The following is a 20,011-nucleotide window of genomic DNA, read 5'->3' on the forward strand; positions in this document are numbered from 1 at the left end:
TTGCATACATTGAGATGTATAAGTATGTATATGTGCGTGTGTGGACGTGTATGTACATACATGTGTATGTGGGTGGGTTGGGCTGTTCTTTCGTCTGTTTCCTTGCGCTACCTCGCTAACGCAGGAGACAGCGACAAAGTATAATATTCATTATTTATAATGAATATTATGTTTGTGGACAGAATGCTAGCAGTCTTCATGTGGGTAAAGTGGAAAGAAAAGACAACTAACTGGTTCAGAGGAATGCAACTTGACAACCAGTGAAGCATTGGTTCACTAAGCAGCCATCACTAACCTTCCCAATACCCAGGTAGGTAGTACCAGTAATAAACCTTTCCAATACCAAGGTATGTAGTGCCAGTAATATATCTCCCTGCTCAGTGGCTGCCTACCAACTACCTCTTACCAACTAACACTCCTCTGATAATGAGAATTCTACTCTTGTTGATCATAAATTAATAATTACTGATGATAATGGCCTCATTTCAAGGTAAAGCAAAATTCTAAACAAAATTAAATCTTGGAAGTTATCACAAATATAGTGATGCTCATCAGCTCATCAAAATATATACTGTACAAGGACTTTTACACTTTGTTATATTTTTCATATGCACTACAGGTTTCCCTTAAACAGGGACCTAATGATCAAACTGATCTTCAAATCACATTTTGAGATAATACAATTTAATTTTTCTTTCTGAGTTTAATCTCATGTTCTACACTGATAACCTTAAATTTCCATATTAAGAATGAACAACTTCAAATGTATCAAACAAAGTTTCCAGACATGTAAGCCCCAAGTACCTCCTATCAGAGCTTTATATCTTTAGCATTAATTGTATTTCTCTTCAGCAGAAGTTAGGGGAAAACCATGACACTGGATAAGTAACTTCTGAGTCTTCTAAACTACTTTTCCAAAAGCTAGTTTTCCTCTGTCTAAAATATGATAACCTAAAGATACAAAAATGCATCGTACATATAACATAGACTGATCAAAGGAAAAGGCACTATCACCTTTGCTTGCATGAAAGTAAGAGGGCACTGCCTGAAAATCTAATGACCTTGCCAATATGTTATATAATTTTCAGATACCTGTACATGACTGCAATTTTATCAATCTTGAAACCAGAGAGATATACTGAGGTAGATAAACATTATATTTGCTGATAAATTTAAACATCACAAATTTTGGGTCTTGTTATGATGAAAGACATACCTTTTAGATTCACCACTTTCTTCTTGGCCATTTCCCAAACACATTAAAAAACATTAAGTACAATTTGTCTTTGATAAAACTACCAGAACATCAAGCAATAGTAGCAGCCTGAACACGCTATGGAGCTGTGGTTTCAAAACTATCAAAGACTTACAGGAGTAACACACAAAGCGCCATTTATTTATCGCACCATGCTAAAAACACATTTTACAAAATGAATGACTGAACAGGTTTAAGAAGCTACCAGGTTACTGTTACTCTTACCTTCCTCGGGAGGGGGGGATGGAATCTCATCCGTTATGGAAGCTTAGGGGTGAGGACAGGTGCTACTTTAAACATTATTGTGAGCAAAGATTTTTCTCCTAATATTTCTGACTAAATCAACAATAGGCACTGTTAAATATTTTTCATCAGCAACGTTTGTGTAAATATTTCAATATAACAAGATCTGGCTGGCATATTTTTACCGAGTAAGTTCATGTGTCAAAGTTATTTTCAGCAGCTAAGAAATATAAAAATATTGAAGTAACTCATGATTTTCATCAGAATCTTTGAAGTTTTCCCTTTATTTTCATGGAAAGCAGAATATTACTGAACTATGCAAACAGTATATCTTTAAATCAAAGTTGAACACATTCATGGTTAGATAGAAATAAAATGAATGTACAGTGCAGGAAATGAGATCCCTTATTAATGAAATGATAAATTTAGCAAAAAATCAAGATATGATATTCATACTAAACAGATGAAGAAAGTTAAGATGCTGAAGATAAAGGAAAAGCAGAGTCAGAGCCTTTAAAGGAACTGAAGCACAACCTTTTTAAGAGGAAAGATGTAAAGGGTGAAAAGGAGTGGAACACACAGAGGATATTCGCATGTAGAATATACATATGTGTGAGACCTAATAATTGGGTACAGAGTATAATTTATTCAATGCCTGTAAGAATGGGATTACTACATGATAAAAATCAATAAATAAAATAATTCTCCTATTTGCTATTAAGAAACTAAACAGTTGTTACAAAAAATATAATAATGGCACGTTTCATATTGCTGGGAATATTCTTGAAAATATGCACTATGTCCAGCATATTCAACAGGAGAAAGTATGACAAAAAAGGGTGGAAAAAGACTTGACATTCTGCAGTTACACATCTGGCCAAAGTTCTTTTGAAGTCTTGGGTGGTTTTTACAAAATGCAATAAGCTCATATGAAATACATAAACAGTTCTCCAGGGTAGTGTTAGCTCTCTTCAATAGCATGTATATTCATTTATCATACTTTGTCGCTGTCTCCTGCGTTAGTGAGGTAGCACAAGGAAACAGATGAAAGAATGGCCCAACCCACCCACATACACATGTATACACATACATGTCCACACATGCACATATACATACCTATACATTTCAATGTATACATATATATATACATACACAGACATATACATATATACACATGTACATAATTCATACTTGATGCCTTTATTCATTCCTGTCGCCACCCCGCCACACATGAAATGACAACCCCCTCCCCTGCATGCACGCGATGTAGCGGTAGGAAAAGACAACAAAGGCCACATTCATTCACACTCAGTCTCTAGCTGTCATGTAATAATGCACCAAAATCACAGCTCCCTTTCTGCATCCAGGCCCCACAGAACTTTCCATGGTTTACCCCAGATGCTTCACATGCCCTAGTTCAATCCATTGACAGCACATCGACCATGGTATACCACATCGTTCCAATTCACTCTATTCCTAGCACGCCTTTCACCCTCCTGCATGTTCATGCCCCGATCGCTCAAAATCCTTTTCACTCCATCCTTCCACCTCCAATTTGGTCTCCCACTTCTCCTCGCTCCCTCCACCTCTGACACATGTATCCTCTTTGTCAATCTTTCCTCACTCATTCTCTCCATGTGACCAAACCATTTCAAAACACCCTTTTCTGCTCTCTCAACCACACTCTTTTTATTACCACACATCTCTCTTACCCTTTCAGTACTTAATCAAACCTCCTCAAACCACATATTGTCAAACATCTCATTTCCAACACATCCACCCTCTTCCGCACAACTCTATCTATAGCCCACACCTTGCAACCATGTAACATTGTTGGAACCACTATTCCTTCAAACATACCCATTTTTGCTTTCCGAGATAATGTTCTCACCTTCCACACATTGTTCAACAATCCCAAAACTTTTGCCCCCTCCCCCACCCTGACTCACTTCTGCTCCCATGGTTCCATCCACTGCCAAATCCACTCCCAGATATCTAAAACACTTCACTTCCTCCAGTTTTTCTCCATTCAAACTTACCTCCCAGTTGACTTGTCCCTCAACCCTACTGTACCTAATAACTTTGCTCTTATTCACAATTACTCTCAGCTTTCTTCTTTCACACACTTTACCAAACTCAGTCACCAGCTTCTGCAGTTTCTCACCTGAATCAGCCACCAGCGCTGTATCATCAGCGAACAACAACTGACTCACTTCCCAAGCCCTATCATTCAGAACAGACTGCATATTTGCCTCTCTCTCCAAAACTCTTGCATTCACCTTCCCAAACAACCCCATGCACATACAAATTAAATAACCATAGAGACATCACCCACCCCTGTCGCAAACCAACATTCACTAAGAAAGCATATATATATATATATATATATATATATATATATATATATATATATATATATATATATATATATATTTATATATATATATTTTTTTTTTGCTTTGTCGCTGTCTCCCGCGTTTGCGAGGTAGCGCAAGGAAACAGACGAAAGAAATGGCCCAACCCACCCCCATACACATGTATATACATACGTCCACACACGCAAATATACATACCTACACAGCTTTCCATGGTTTACCCCAGACGCTTCACATGCCTTGATTCAATCCACTGACAGCACGTCAACTCCAGTATACCACATCGCTCCAATTCACTCTATTCCTTGCCCTCCTTTCACCCTCCTGCATGTTCAGGCCCCGATCACACAAAATCTTTTTCACTCCATCTTTCCACCTCCAATTTGGTCTCCCTCTTCTCCTCGTTCCCTCCACCTCCGACACATATATCCTCTTGGTCAATCTTTCCTCACTCATTCTCTCCATGTGACCAAACCATTTCAAAACACCCTCTTCTGCTCTCTCAACCACGCTCTTTTTATTTCCACACATCTCTCTTACCCTTACGTTACTTACTCGATCAAACCACCTCACACCACACATTGTCCTCAAACATCTCATTTCCAGTACATCCATCCTCCTGCGCACAACTCTATCCATAGTCCACGCCTCGCAACCATACAACATACCATATATATATATATATATATATATATATATATATATTGGAAAGGATCACAATTTTGTGCGTGATCAAGATATTCCTATATATCTTTCTTTCTTTCATACTATTTGCCATTTCCCGCATTAGCGAGGTAGCATTAAGAACAGAGGACTGGGCCTTTGAGCGAATATCCTCACCTGGCCCCCTTCTCTGTTCCTTCTTTTGGAAAATTAAAAAAAAAAAATGAGAGGGGAGGATTTCCAGCCCCCCCTCCCTTCCCTTTTAGTTGCCTTCTACGACACACAGGGAATACGTGGGAAGTATTCTTTCTCCCCTATCCCCAGGGATATATAAATATATATATATATATGAAACAACTTCTCACACCTTTAACCCTTAAATGCTGGAAGGTGTACATGAAAGCTATGTTGGGAACACTAAGAGTTGTAACAGAAGTACTACTGTTTGAATTTCTTTTAACCACCCATCAATATCATGATATTCATATGGCTATCTGATGATGACTTGGTTTCCCCCTATATAAGCAGCAAGAGTGGTCATTCAATGATGCCTCTGAATGGGACACTGGCTGATGCACATCATTCAATGTTTCTTCATCGCTACATCCTTGGAATCACTGCATTAAATTAACATTCAACCATGGTCATATGTGACATGGTAGCTCACCTTTTTTTCTACATATCCCTTACTTTTGCATGTATTTATATATTTGTCAATCTATCTCTGATGCCCGTTTTGTATGTATCTTTCATTATACAATGGATTAACAAAAAATAAGGATGGTGCACACCCTCCTTCACTACTCCCTCTGGTGAATCTAAGCATTAACTTACGTTAAACCATGGTCATATAAGATATGCGAGCTCATTTTTGTACACACCTTCACATGTATTCCTTTTACTTCATTTGGGAAAAAGAAAATCTGAATGAGGCCCCCCCCCCCCAAAAAAAAAAAAAAAAAAAAATCCCACCACTCCCATGGGGAACTAGTGTTGACTTCAGCATTATACCATGACCATATAATGTATGTTAACTCACTTTATTGTCCACAGATACTTTACTTATAAATGTATTTCTTTCAATTTTCTGTGGAAAACAGGGAAGTTAAAGGCTTTTTTTTTTTTTTTCTTGCTAGGAAATTTTGTCACCCAGCATTTAAGGGTTAAATCTATTGAATGTTATATGCACTATCAAAATACAAACGTACATAACAGAGTTTCACATAATATCACATATGTATCCTTATTGAACACATAAGTTTGCTGAAGTGATTTGCAAGACTAATAGAAATGCAAACAGCTTTTCAAAAGAAAGCAAATGATGAGATGTATGAACAATAACATCCGCTCAGGGAAAAAGTTTCTGTTCACAGTACCAATGATTACCCTGATCATATAGGCTTTCGAGAATAAATCAAGTCTACTCAATATCAAACATTAATTAATACTTTACAATAATACCACTCAGCTTAAGCAAATAATCATACCATTTGGAGAAACTACTGCATCTTGCCATGGTGAGTAGGCTGCCAAACACTGTGTTTGCTGGCTGCCAAAGACCAACATATTTGCTATGTTGCTTATCCAATAAGTTTTTATATCAAGCATCATTGGGCCACGGTTAATTTTCCATTTTTGATATAATCATTAAATCATTAATTTTTTTCAAAAGCTGCACAATACATTCATTGCAACAGATTATGGTTGTTTCCTTCATAATGGTATACAGCACCTAATTCAACATCTCTACTCACTATCATTACTGCTAATTCAAAATAAAATTTCCACTTGCAATTTCATTTTCAGTTATTTGAAAAGTCCTTTATCTTCCACAGTGTTACTTATCTGGGATCTTTATTCAAAACATTCATATCTGTTAATTTCGTATGTATTTGTAAGCAACAAAAATTTACAGTATACAGTGCGTGGTCAGTATTATAAGTGTTAAAATGTCCAACTGATAAAGAAGTACAAAAATATTCATAAATAAAACTATGATTATTTCATTCTTCAGCACAATTCTTAAAATGGTATTTCATTTCAGATAAAAGATATATACAAAAGACTTGTCGAAGTAATGAACATCAAAAGATGAAAAATTTACCAATCTTAAGAGGGAAATAAATAGCTTATAAATAAGACCAAAAGGAATTTCCTTACCTTCTTCTTCTTTTTCTGCCTTAATCTTGACCCTTCGAGAATTTGCAACACTCCAGGTCCCTGACCGTGGTCTTGGAGTGGACTGTATAATAGCATCATCCCCTCGGTCCCCAGTGCTGACAGTGCCAGGTGCACGAGACGAAGGTGTGTCTTGGGATAATTCTACAGTGATATCAGCCCCTTGTTGACTTTTGGGGCCAGGTGCAACTGTTATGTCCTGATGAAAAGAAATTTTTATTGATTTTCCCCTCTATGTATAGTACAGACAATAATTATACACACACACACACACATATATATATATATATATATATATATATATATATATATATATATATATATATATATATAGCCACTTTCTACTTACCAGCACAAAATGCCATGTAGAATATTTCTAAAATCAAAAGTAACTCATGTAATCTTAAAATCAGGTTAACATCTTGTAAATGAATATCTGAAAGTGGATATTTTCCTTAGTGAGGTGTAAGAGAAAGAAAGGACTATCTTTTTTACTAAATTGTAACTGGTAAATTTACAAGGTCACCCCACAGAATAATTCCAAACTATTATAAGCTGGCTAACTGCAATATACCACTGCCTAAAATATTGACTAGATCATTCATTTATGTATCTACTCAAGAAAAAAGTCTCAATACTTTGTTCAAAAATTCTACTCATTTGTCACTGGATGGAGAAACTGGCAAATGACTCAACCAAAACAAACTTAGTCCAACTTAAACTGCTTCCTCCATTTAGTGAATGGATAAAATCTTATGTGCAAATTATGACACTGCTAATGCCATACAAGAATATATAATATACTATAATACACTACAAACTAGTCCATGCCTTTCCTAGGAAAATGCCTTTCTTTCTCTTGTTCCTTGCCTGGAAAATGTAAGTTGCCTTTCCATACAGTCAATAATTTTCACAATAATTTTCTGTACCTTTCACTTTAGTCTTTATCTTTCTAACCTTTTACATGATTATTTCAATGAATAAGACATACATTTGAAAGAGCTCCGCCTAAGGGAGTATAATACTGCAGCTTGGTGATAATGGTGAAACCAGCCATGGAGTGAGGGTGATGGTGAACTGTAGGAGGTGAAGGCTGTTAGGGTGACGGAGAAAGGGTGGTGATGGAGTGAGGGTGGTAATGGATTACAGGCAGTGATGGAGTAAGGGTGCCCATTAACATCCTGTCATTTCAAAACAATCAAACACTGGAAACTAGGGTAGAGGGGATGGTGATGGTGGGAAGTGGTGGTATGGAGTGATGGAATGAGGGTCATGATTGCATCACTGCCCGAATATTTTAAATCAATCGGTCTATGGAAACCAAATTAAAGTAAGGGAGGTGATGGAATGGGAGGGATGAGGCGGTGATCGTAATGGAACGAGGATGGTTATGAATCGAGGGTGGTAATGGAGTGAGGGGAATGTTGGAATGGGGATGATGATGACGGAGTATGGGTGTTGATAGGGCGATACTGGTAACGTTATCCGTCTAAAAGGTTGAAAAAGATCGGTCGAGTAAAGTGAAGTAAGGATAGTAATGGAGTGTGGGTGGTGATGGAACAAGGGAAATTATATTATCATTGATTCTTAATTTCAAAATCAAAGGACACAAAAGTAAGGAAACCAACTGTTCACGAAGGGCAGATGACAACATTGCCATGCCATAAACGGTATGTCCATCTACCTACCTACCCACCCTCATCAATATTACTACAACAAACCGGAAACATCCCAAATCTACCAAATGACAATTTCACTTTAACTGTACTGCAAAATACTATGCAAAAAATAGTACTAAGGAGAGATATGTAACTTATGTGAGACGTCAACATTCTTGTCTTTCAAAGTTCTGACTTAGTTTTCAAATGGAAGGGTACAGTATTATATCTAGATTTCAACTATAACGGGACATGTGGAAAGGTGATTCAATGTTCAAAATCTCGTTAATGTGAGGTAAATATTTCTGTATGCATTTCATTTACCACTAACACAGGTAGCAAGTTATTCACACGTTGAAATTACAGAAACCTCTAATACCTTTTAAAATCCGTTATTTCAAGCATCATGCTACCTGGGCTATCAAGTAAATCTGATTCCAGTTTAGTCCAAGTTCCAGAAAAAAGTGAGTCTGTCCACTTTTAAGCACTATATTTCAGCAAATACGAATGAACTATTTCCGTAACCACCTAAAATATCTGTTCATTATGGGAAGGGGAGGAGGGGAGAGAGTGATTTTACACTCATTGGCCCCTATCAAGATATTTAAGCTTTCTTCACTTTAAATTTCAGCATATTGTTTGAATTCACAGTTTCACTCCTTACCTAATTCCATGCATTTTCAATATTTTTTCTTAATTTCTCGCTGTACTTGCCTATATCTTTATGTTTGCTCAAATATCATTACAAGTATATTCATTACATTTCAAGAATATTTCGCCTGAACTGAATATACCATAACTAAATTTCTGGGATCACCTGAAGGTTTGCACCTGGAGAAACGCAATGGCGCAATAATCTTCAGGTAATCCATTTTGCGGATACTTTTAAGTGAATTCAATATTTTTACACCTTGGATGGAGTTCCGCAGTCAGCCAAAGTTACTGAGGGGTTATGGATCACTTACATATGTACTGATGGTGAATATCATGAAGTGGATGACAGATTCTTAAGATTAAGTCATGTCTAGACGCTTCCACACTCACATGGAAAAGACCGTACACGCAAACGTGTATATATATATATATATATATATATATATATATATATATATATATATATATATATATAGGTCACAGCTGAGCGAGTGAACTCGTAACTGCTGATAAACATGAGGAAAATAAAACACGTTTCATTTTCCTCGAGGTAATCAGCATATATATATATATATATATATATATATATATATATATATATATATATATATATATATATATATATATATGTTTTATATCGTATCTTTCGGTTTACAGATTTATGTAGTGGGGATGGGAGCGTTACTATGACGCAATCACGGGCCAGCCAAGGTCGTGCCTTCATGAGGTGGAATCTTAGCTGTGGATCGGTCCTTTAACAATCTACCTGTTCAACATCTCCTAAGGTCAAGACGATACATCGGGTATCAGTCTTAAACTGGGATATAACGAAAAAGAAAATGCAGTCTGCAATGTACTGAGAAACATCTTTTCGGGTAAAAAATATTAAATCAGCAACTGAAAAAATGAAAAATAAATATTAAGCGTTAACAGACGTGCGGCCTTTCATTACATACGTCAAAAGATGATAGAAAATCAAATTTGTAATAATGAAAAAAGAAATCTGATACAAATTCATAAGATTTTTGAGAAAAATGCAATCTCATGTATGTCAGTATTAACTTAAAGTAACAGGACTGTAAGTTTATTCAAATAACAAAAGGTTTTCAAATTATGACACTTCATATAAAAAATCATTAATAGTTATCATCACCACAATAATAATATACATCATTTATAACAGCAACCGAAAAATATTACAGTATAAAATTCTGATTCAGAGAGAGAGAGAGAGAGAGAGAGAGAGAGAGAGAGAGAGAGAGAGAGAGAGAGAGAGAGAGAGAGAGAGATTGAGAGAGAGAGAGAGTTCTGATTACGAAATACTGGGAATAAAGTGCTCGCGATCACCTCGACTGTTTTCCTTGGACATAAACAGTTAAGTGAATGACGGCACCCAAAACTGAGCTGCTACTTTGCCAACATGGAACAATTAAACACAAAAGGTCCTTTTGCATAATTGTTGGGCTATATAATGCAAATATATTCTGCCTGAAAATAATTCAACCTAATTTACTTAACCCTGTAAAATACAGATAGAAGAAACACATGCAAGCATACTTAACAAGGGACAAGAGAAGGCAGTGTGAGGGGGGGACGTGAGAAAGCATTTCTCCGGCAGTGAATACGTGGAACAAGTCCGACGAAGATGTGGGAACTGCGAATACGGTAGGAAGGTTGGTAATTTGAGCTTTAGGCCTTTCAATCGTCAAGATCATTAAGGCTGTCAAGGTCAAGTTATAACCACCTGAGTAATAATCATCATCTTCGAATGCTAATGATAATCCTAAGCCCACATACACTCACCATAGTATGTATATGACCCATGAAAGTTTCAAGTCTGTATGATATATATGTAGCTGGCGGATCTCACAAAGAAAAACTCCCCCGTCTTTAAAAATGTAAAAAAATGAAACACATCCACTGGTATCGGAGCATTAAACATGATAGCTAGACAAGGATGAGACGAATGAGGCCATTTCTTCCCTTGCTCGAGAAATGGCGGAAATATACAACCTATATACAAAGTGGTAACACTGGAGGCACTACAATAAACATGGCGAATGTTGTGCCCTGCTGCAGTGTGGGAGGGTAAGGCGGGAAGGTGACCGTTGGTCGCGGTTCGTGCATCACGTCACGCGCCGCTCGCCCACCTCTCCCCATGACTCACCCACAAATCGATATTAGCTGCTTATGAGACGCTCATTCGATGAATTTCTCTCATCCTAAAGTCCAAAAAATCTTCTGAAATTCTTCATCTGTTACTTGAGCTACAACGAGGGTATATAAGAGGGGCGGTAGGTGGATCAAGAAATAGAAGTCCCTTAACCAACACTCAAAGCCTATCTTGAATCAAACGGCGACTAATATGTCTTACTATGACTGCAGAAGATAGCAATATCACAAAAAGACGAAAATAAAAAAAATACTAGCGAATGGAAAACCCAAGGCATAAGAATACAGGACACTATAGGAAAAGTTGTAGCTTGTTGAAAGCACTACAGTTCTCAGGTAACACCACCACCTTTGGCCCCCAGCTTTAACCTGGGAGTGGGCGGCATTATACACACCGCACACTTGCTTTTTGTTTGTTTTGCTCCTGAGAACAACGGTATGATCATTGGGTATGACAATCTGGCTTTTTGACCTGGCCCCTAAGGATCAGATCAAAGGCTAGGCCGTCGTGTTCAAAGATCGTACGGAGTGCTCAAAGGGTTCAAAACTGCTACAAAGGAATATTGATCCGTTCCGTTGCCGCAATACACCTTAAAGATGTTGGCGATCCTTGATGGCTCAACGCGACACCCTCAAGCAACTCATCACACTGAAATCTCCCACAGCTACAATGGCGCAAGTCACTGCAGGGTAGCCATCTTCACATTTTCGACATTATTTTCTCATTTATATCATACCTTTTACTAAAAAAATCATAGATACGCTGTGCATGAACAAGCTGCTAGGCTTATCACCAAACCAAGTATATATGTTAAGTATGTTGGTGATATTCATGGATGTCAATACCTAAAGGTCATTACTGAGTCCGTATTGTAAGTAAATTGTAACATGAACAGATTCAATGACATTAGATTTCTAGCTATCGATACATATCTTATCCACTGCTAGAACCACTAACGTCCGAGACAAAACACAAGAAACATTACGTATGAATCAGTTCTTGCATATTACCTTGTGTGTGTGTGTGTGTGTGTGTGTGTGTGTGTGTGTGCAGGATACAATGAAAGAAATTTCACGGTGTACCGCAGTGTTAAGTATGTATGATTCAATAACCAAATCGTAAAGGGTTAGAAGTACATCAAAAATGCACACACAAAAATCCAATATAACCTAGTCCACAAAATGGATGCAGTTTATGTGGCAGGCAGGTTTTGTTTCATTATCAAAATGATCTATAGACCGATGTGCTGTTGAATATTTCAGTATTCTGTTTTACAGTCAGTCAGGAAACAGTTTAAAAAATACTAACTTAAAGAAAAGAGTAAATATATCCAAATTCCCTGCCCTAAGGAACACGTTACGAAATCCACTGGAGTTCATGGAACAAGATCTGAAAACATCATAGTTTGCCTCGAATTTTCAGTATAAACAATATATCAAACATCAAAACGGCATTATGGGCTTCAGTCAACACAAAGTCCCTTACTATTCACAGATCTTTTCAAGAAAGGTGGAGGGTACCATTTTTTTTTCAACACGATCACGTTGATACGGACATTGGTAATCATGGTGTAACTTTTACTCTGACACTCAAAGGTTACTTCAGAGGCTTTGCCATCATATCTATGACTCGTAGCGTCGTTCTGAAGGGGGTTAATAGTTAATTGCCAGTTGGTATTGATCTCCGAACGCTAACCTCAACTTCAACAAAGAAAAGCTTTAATCCCAGGACACAAGCTTCCAGCCTTGTTATTTTTTATATTCTAATTCGTTATTGACTAAAAATCGACATAATGTGGCTCACATTAGGGAAAGAGATATAAAATCTTACAGCGAATAGTTCTGTAGCTACATCGGTTAGCGGAGTCATGTTTAACAAACTCAAACCCTAGTTATAAGTGAAATATACAGAAAAATATCTGAGCCAAACAAGTTGAATCGGACCGCATCAAAACACGATAAAATATTTCGAACTAGTTATGCATTATTTCTAATGATACCAACAAATCATTTACGGCCTGACTAGGTAAACTAATGAAAGGCTTTAACTGAAAACATATCGCCAAATCTAATACTTCTCTTGGGATCTAGAAAAGTTGTCTTGGCGCTCTTCTATAGGCCTAAGAAACTTTTGAAATATAAAAATATCTTGTACTCTCTGCATTTCAGCAAAGCATCTAAGGCTCTGGAACCCCCTAAATGCACTCCAACTCTACTTACCACAAGGAAAACAAGAATGATGCAGCAAATAAAATCAAACTTTGATGGAATCATGACATATGGCTGTGTGCAACTTCAAGCCCCGTATGAAGCACACATGCCAGAGGTACGATGAGGGCAAACACCGGTAACATCCGGGAGGGCTGAATCATTTACACCCAATAAGAGAAATACCAAGAACAAACCCTTGATGTATTCATGTCGTATGTGATGAGGGTTCCATATAGTGTACCTGATGAACTACGAGGCAACTGACACGGCTTCTTGACGGCTGCAAACACCAACAGACTGGCTGATCGGAAGAACAGCAGTGCAGATGGGTTGCAGGTAGAGGTGTGAGGGTTGAGACGCATCCCCGCAACCAGAGGCAGGGATACGCCAGAGAACCCTGGGAAGAGATGCATAATGGACAGTCACTCACATGGAGGAACATCTCAACGCTCGTCCATGCAAAGAGAGGTTTGATAGTTTAAGCGAGTGGTGCCAGAAGTTGAGAGGAAAGCTTACGTACGATTGTCAGGCATCTAACTCACAAACCTGACAAACCCGTGCTGTCAACTACTTCCAAACTCAATTCACAAACCTGATAAACCCGTGCTGTCGACTACTTCCAGACTCATTCTCTTACCTCACTCAGTAAGCGTAGGCGGTGTAGTTCGCTCTCACACCCTGACATCTAAATAACATATTCACACACAGTTCGATATATCTTAACGTACATCTTCAGCCTCTACAACTATCTTGTTTTCCTATTTACCTAAACGTTCATCTTTAACCTCTATAACTATCTTGTTTTCCCCTTTACCGTCACTGTCCAACCCCCTCTTTTCCCCTCCTAACTTTTCCACTCACATCGGAGGGAAATAAAATACTGGTCATGACATACATCGCATTCCTGTACAAGTAATTGTTGCCTCATATAATGCTTGTCCCTCACTTATTCCTTCTATCATCTACTGCCAAAATTCGAGTATATTTCTTATAACGGTACACAACATCCACACATCCATTTCTTTACTTTCATCAACTCCATCTGCATTTTTTTTACATTAACTAATCACATTCTTTCCCTCACACAGTGGGACAGCCATTAAGTTCATTTGGTCCTATCAATTTCCATTTACCTTTCTCTTTGCCATCTGATGACTGTTAGAAGATTTTTCGAGTGGTGTTTATTACTTGATGCTGACAGTGTTATCGCCACTGACAGCTGATATGCATGAAGCCCTGCTCCAGTATGTACACAGTGGCCATACACCTCAAGGGGTTCAATATTCTTCCACTGATGGTTATAACTTGACTCTGACGCCTATCATCATCCTGGCAGTCGATAAGGACTGAAGGCTAAATAACCAACCATCACTCTCCCTCATGTTCATAGCCGATGCACTTACATTAAGCCTGACCCACACTGATTTTTTATAATCCACTATTAATTTGTTTTCGGTATGATCATGAGAAGTAGTCTACTACTATAATCCGCTATCATTTTCTATCCGGTATGATCACGAGAAGTGGTCCACTACTGCATTCTTACTTTACTTCAAGCTCCACATTACATAGTATATTCCTTCAATGCATCTCTTTCGCAACCTCCGAAACGCATTTCCCACATAAAGACAACTAAATGAATAACAAAAAAAATCATAAAATTACCATCAGGCTAGAACTTCACTACATTCTTATTTCAAAAGCAGGTTTCCAGCTTCGTAATTACAACACATGATAAATATTTTGAGAAACTATCAATTGCCGGCAGCCATCAATATCTAACATACGTTATCAACGGTTCAGTCATTACATATGCTTCCGAGACGCCAATTCTATCATACTGACTTCAGCAGTCGATGGCTATCAAAACCAAGAACATAAATACATACTGTGATTTCTATTTTCATTAGTTATCTATTTTTTTTTTCACATCCAGTTCGTACTTATCTATGGATTATAATTCCAATATCATACTTTATTCTCTTAAACAAAATACAAGTCTTCTCTTCTCTTCTCTTTTATCCAAACCTCTTCTTTACTTTATGACTCTGCTGCATTATCATACGAGACACAATCTTTCTTTCCCTGGATGCATTACAGTAACATCTTCAGGGCGACGGTAAGTACCTTTAGCACGACAGTAAGACCCTCGGGCAGGGAGGTATGACCCTTGACCCTTGGGTATAATGATCCTCTGGGGCCAAATCAAAGCCACCATACCAAGGGGTCATGCCGCCCTCTAGAAAAAAAAAAAAAATATATTGGTCGTATAAACCATCTCAATTACTGGTTACTCAATTACTGGACCGCCCTTCATGGAAAAAGAAAAGTAAGTCATCGTCTCCACTTATCTCTTATCCTTCACCTCCCTAAATCTAGTCTTATCTTCAGACCTTCCTTATCTCTCCTCACTTATCACCATCTGATCATATCTGTCTTCCTCCCTCGTATCAAGTGAAGGTTGATCTAGATGTAGAATGTTATACAGAGTGATCACTCCTCACCCACACCTGTCTAAAAGACTTGAGAAATCATTATACATCTTACTTTCAAAAAGGAGGTGGGGGGGGGGGGGGACGAAAAAAAGGGTTAATAATTCCAGTTTTATTAGCAGGAAGGAGGTATTAAAACGATCGACCCTCGTGTGATTGGTCTTCCCATACATACCGAGGGAATCAACCTCAACGTGCACGCCGCTTGGTCCAGCCAGCTCTTTGTGGTTGGGACACACGCAGAGAAGCACATACGAGAAGCAGCTGAGAAAATACCTAGGGAACAGCGCGAGGGTTTGTAACATGTGAGTGGACGGAGAGCGAAACGGTTAAACAGGTGATAGCAGGACAGTTAATAAAGGCTTTTGAATCCAATCTGACAAAGGAAACAGGAAAGAAGAGCTGCCCCAGGTATGCAAATAATACTGTGTAAAGTCTCACTAGAAAAACAATTTTGGCGCCTATACTGCATCTCCATAGTTTCTGGAAACCAGATTCGCAGATGTTCAATGCGTGAGGTTTTCAAGGCAGGGTAGAGAATACGGTAACGGTGATCCCCCCCCCCCCCCCACCACCACCACTAAACTGAACCAGGTTACCGCTTCCTATTCGCAGATGCCCAAAAGATCTGAATAAAATGGAAATATGTTCAGGGAAAAGAACGTATATTGGAGTCAAGAGGGGTGGGAAGGTAGGTTCAATACACAAAGTGGAACAAATGGCAGATAAAGGAATAGGGTTAGAAGTATAAAAAGAAAAAATGAAAGAAGAAAGGAGGTAGGTGACAGAAAAGAACTAAGTGGGACAACACGACAGCATAAGAGGAAGTCGCTCCATCAATGATTACCACAATGGAAGGACTAGAAAGGAAGATATACATCACAGAGCAAGACAGGAGCAAAGAAGCAAAAGGAAGGATGTCTCCGACGTAAATGCTTTCAGTATGTCGAAGGCTATGGCAGGAGATTCACCGAAATCCCTAAGGGAAGAAGACTAGAGACGAGTCACTAAGAAGTGAAGCTCAACAATGGACCTTCCACTACAAAAACCGTACTGGTGTTCCGAGATAGATTGGTAGATAGATAGATGGATATATAGATAGATAAGAGACACAGATAGATAGATAGATAGATAGATAGAGAGAGAGAGAGAGAGAGAGAGAGAGAGAGAGAGAGAGAGAGAGAGAGAGAGAGAGAGAGAGAGAGAGAGAGAGGAAAATGAGATTCTACGTTTTTAGGAAAATTAGTTGAGGTGATTTTCAGACACTGGAGATGACAGAAGTGGGAGTGATGGGGAGATAGATTGAGGGTTTGGAACGGTGTCCATTCTTGAGGATGAGCTGCACCAAAGCATGCTTCCACGAAGAAGGAAAAGTTTGCATTCTTAGACGAACGAAACGCAGCTCTGTTGTCGCCTCGTAGAGTATTAGTTAGCGTACCAGCTGCCACGTGGCAAGCTCGAGTTCAAATCCCCAGGTGCCTAGTGGTATATATATTATATATATATATATATATATATATATATATATATATATATATATATATATATATATATATATATATATATATATATGCCGTTTCCCGCGCAGCGCCAGGAACAAGGTAGGATGGTTGGAGTGGCGGCCTACCAGGTCGTCACCTGCATGAAACCAAGGCAAACATGCGAGTCCTTAGGGGAATTTTCCCAGCTCTCGTGCTGCTGGTTCTTCCACTATGGCGTCATCCTCGCGAATTCAACATGACACCTACACAGAGAATAGACAAAATAATATTTCTTAATTTCAATTAATTTCCCACGAGTCACATCTAACCTACAGCGTCAATGTTCTATACGTGCATCATCAAAACCACGATATCTTATTTAAAACTTTCCATCCCGCATATGCTTATTTTCAACCTCCCTTCGTAATTCACCCCAGCATTTACTCTCAACAGCTCCCTTCATCAACACTTGTTCAGTCGTCCATCATAACCTCTTTCAACACTGGCAGACCATGCTCTTGACTCTTCATAAGACTCACTATAAGTCAGGTCAAGATCACAAGACACACCGTTGGGTGGGACAAGGTTATAACATACTTTAAGGTTAGGTCACAGTATACCATAGGGTGAGATAAAGTCACACGACACACCTGGAAGAAAGGAGAAGAACTGACTGGCATGTTTTATCGAGTCAGCCGGTGGTAGAGAGAGAGAGAGAGAGAGAGAGAGAGAGAGAGAGAGAGAGAGAGAGAGAGAGAGAGAGAGAGAGAGAGAGAGAGAGAGAGAGAAGCCTTGGTGAATAAAGCGGATGAGTTGTATTATGATGTGAAGTGATGAAGTGCATTAAGACGTGCAAGAATTACCTGAAGTTACACTCATAAAAAGAGGACATTATCCACGAACACAGACGTGAAAAATCGAGGTGCAAAGAGCTTAACGTGTTAATGAACCCCCCATGAGAATGACGGTGCGACCCCTGAGTATGATAGCCTAGCCTTCGGTCCTGAACCTAGAGAATCAAGTCGATGGCTAAGCTATCACAATAAAGAGGGTCGTGCTTTAAAGGCATTGCCGTCGTGCTCCAGTGTCTTCAAAGGGTTACTGAGGAACAATGAAATATATCGTACTGGGAAAAGACATAGATGGAAACTTAATTGACAAAAGTACCACAGTAAATCAAACAAATACCTTTTAAGACCTAAAAATATTTTGACCTTTTAGATTTATACGCACACGTGATAAATTGTTGCCTGTACCCGGTATGGTAGGTGATATACGGTGTTCCCCGCAGTGTTGGTAGCAGGCAGGAGGTATTCCCACAGCAAGCGAGCGACGATGCTTAGCAGATATAAATATGTGTGTGTGTGAAAAGGTACAGCAGTGGAGAGGGTGTTTAAAAATAATCCATGTCCAGTCTCCACGTGAAGCAAAGATACTGATGTTGATCCAAGTATGGCTCATGATTAAGCTGTGTAAATAATACAGCAAAGTACAAAAATAATCATGAAATACGGAGACAGACAATGTGCAGAAAAAAGAGAGCAAGTGCAACACAGAAGAAGCCAGTGCGTAGAGCAAAAATATACGAGAAGCCAAAGAAATACTTAAGAACGCGAAGAGCAACACATTACTGTACTGAATACCTTTCTGGCAGTACAAGACCAAGTGGCATGGCTCTAGTCAAGAAAGAACCACAATGGTAAAATGATACAACAAAACACATCTAACTAACGTCACGGTCGATTTGTTCTGCTTCTTTCCTGCGAGCTGACTAATACATACTAATATGTAAACAGTAGTCAATACAATATTGGGAGTAAATCTGAGCAGACTTCAAATACACGTATATGCATGAAAACATTAAAAATAATGTAGGGATGTCACATATGATCCCCAGAGAACCGCTTATATGGAAGTAATCAAAGTATAACGGTTGCAGTGGGCAGAACTATCGTGCATCCACTCTCAATTATCGTACGTCACATGAAAGCTAATATTATGTGCCAATACTATCATGGGAAAACTGATGCAAATAAAGACTTACTTGTTATGGTGAAATACTTTGAAACGGGTGTAACTAAGGCTAAATATAGGTTGGGGGTCAAGTGGTAATGTCCGAGAAATAAAATTACACTGGAACACGGCCAGCTAGTGAAAGGCTGGAGAGGGGAGGGAGGGAAAATGAATGAAACTTGCAAAGGAAATTAATGGTTTGAAAGACGGGAGTTTGCCATACTAGAGGAGTTTGTTGGAGTATATGTGTCCACTGCAATCATGATTACGGGAGCCTGCCATACTGGCAGGGTACGTGCACTAGTCCGCCCACAAACCCAGTAATGATAGCGAGAGCTTGCTACAGCAGAAGGGTCAGCTGAAACGCGTAATGGACCCTTCCTTCCATCCGAGTAAATGAGGTAATGTTAAAGACTCTGAGGCCAGGACCGTGGAGGTGAATCCTCCACTGAACACGAAGGACGATCCTTGAAGCACGAATTATAACCCTTTATAACAACATTACGATTCTCGGATACGAAAGCCTAGCCAAGGGTTGTGCTCAAGAGGTTACCATCAAGGAAGCTGAGCTCTTTCCTGGTTACCTGTGGCCTGACGGAGGGAGGAGGTACAAAAT

General features: G+C 38.7%; 1 protein-coding gene across 6 annotated transcripts in view; it reads right to left on the reverse strand.

The window, feature by feature from the left end:
- The window catches only part of LOC139746512 (uncharacterized), a 294,662-nt gene that overhangs the window by 162,734 nt on the left and 111,917 nt on the right, over window positions 1-20,011 (reverse strand). For 5 of the 6 annotated variants that reach the window (XM_071657830.1, XM_071657828.1, XM_071657827.1 and 2 more), the window contains exon 3: window positions 6,697-6,913. In XM_071657830.1, the coding sequence (XP_071513931.1) occupies window positions 6,697-6,913 (217 nt within the window). Of the gene's footprint in view, window positions 1-1,480; window positions 1,523-6,696; window positions 6,914-20,011 lie in introns of all 6 variants that reach the window. The other variant, XM_071657826.1, reaches the window with a different exon arrangement.

The sequence above is a fragment of the Panulirus ornatus genome, chromosome 65 (genome assembly GCF_036320965.1).
Source record: "Panulirus ornatus isolate Po-2019 chromosome 65, ASM3632096v1, whole genome shotgun sequence".
Taxonomy (NCBI): Eukaryota; Metazoa; Arthropoda; class Malacostraca; order Decapoda; family Palinuridae; genus Panulirus; species Panulirus ornatus.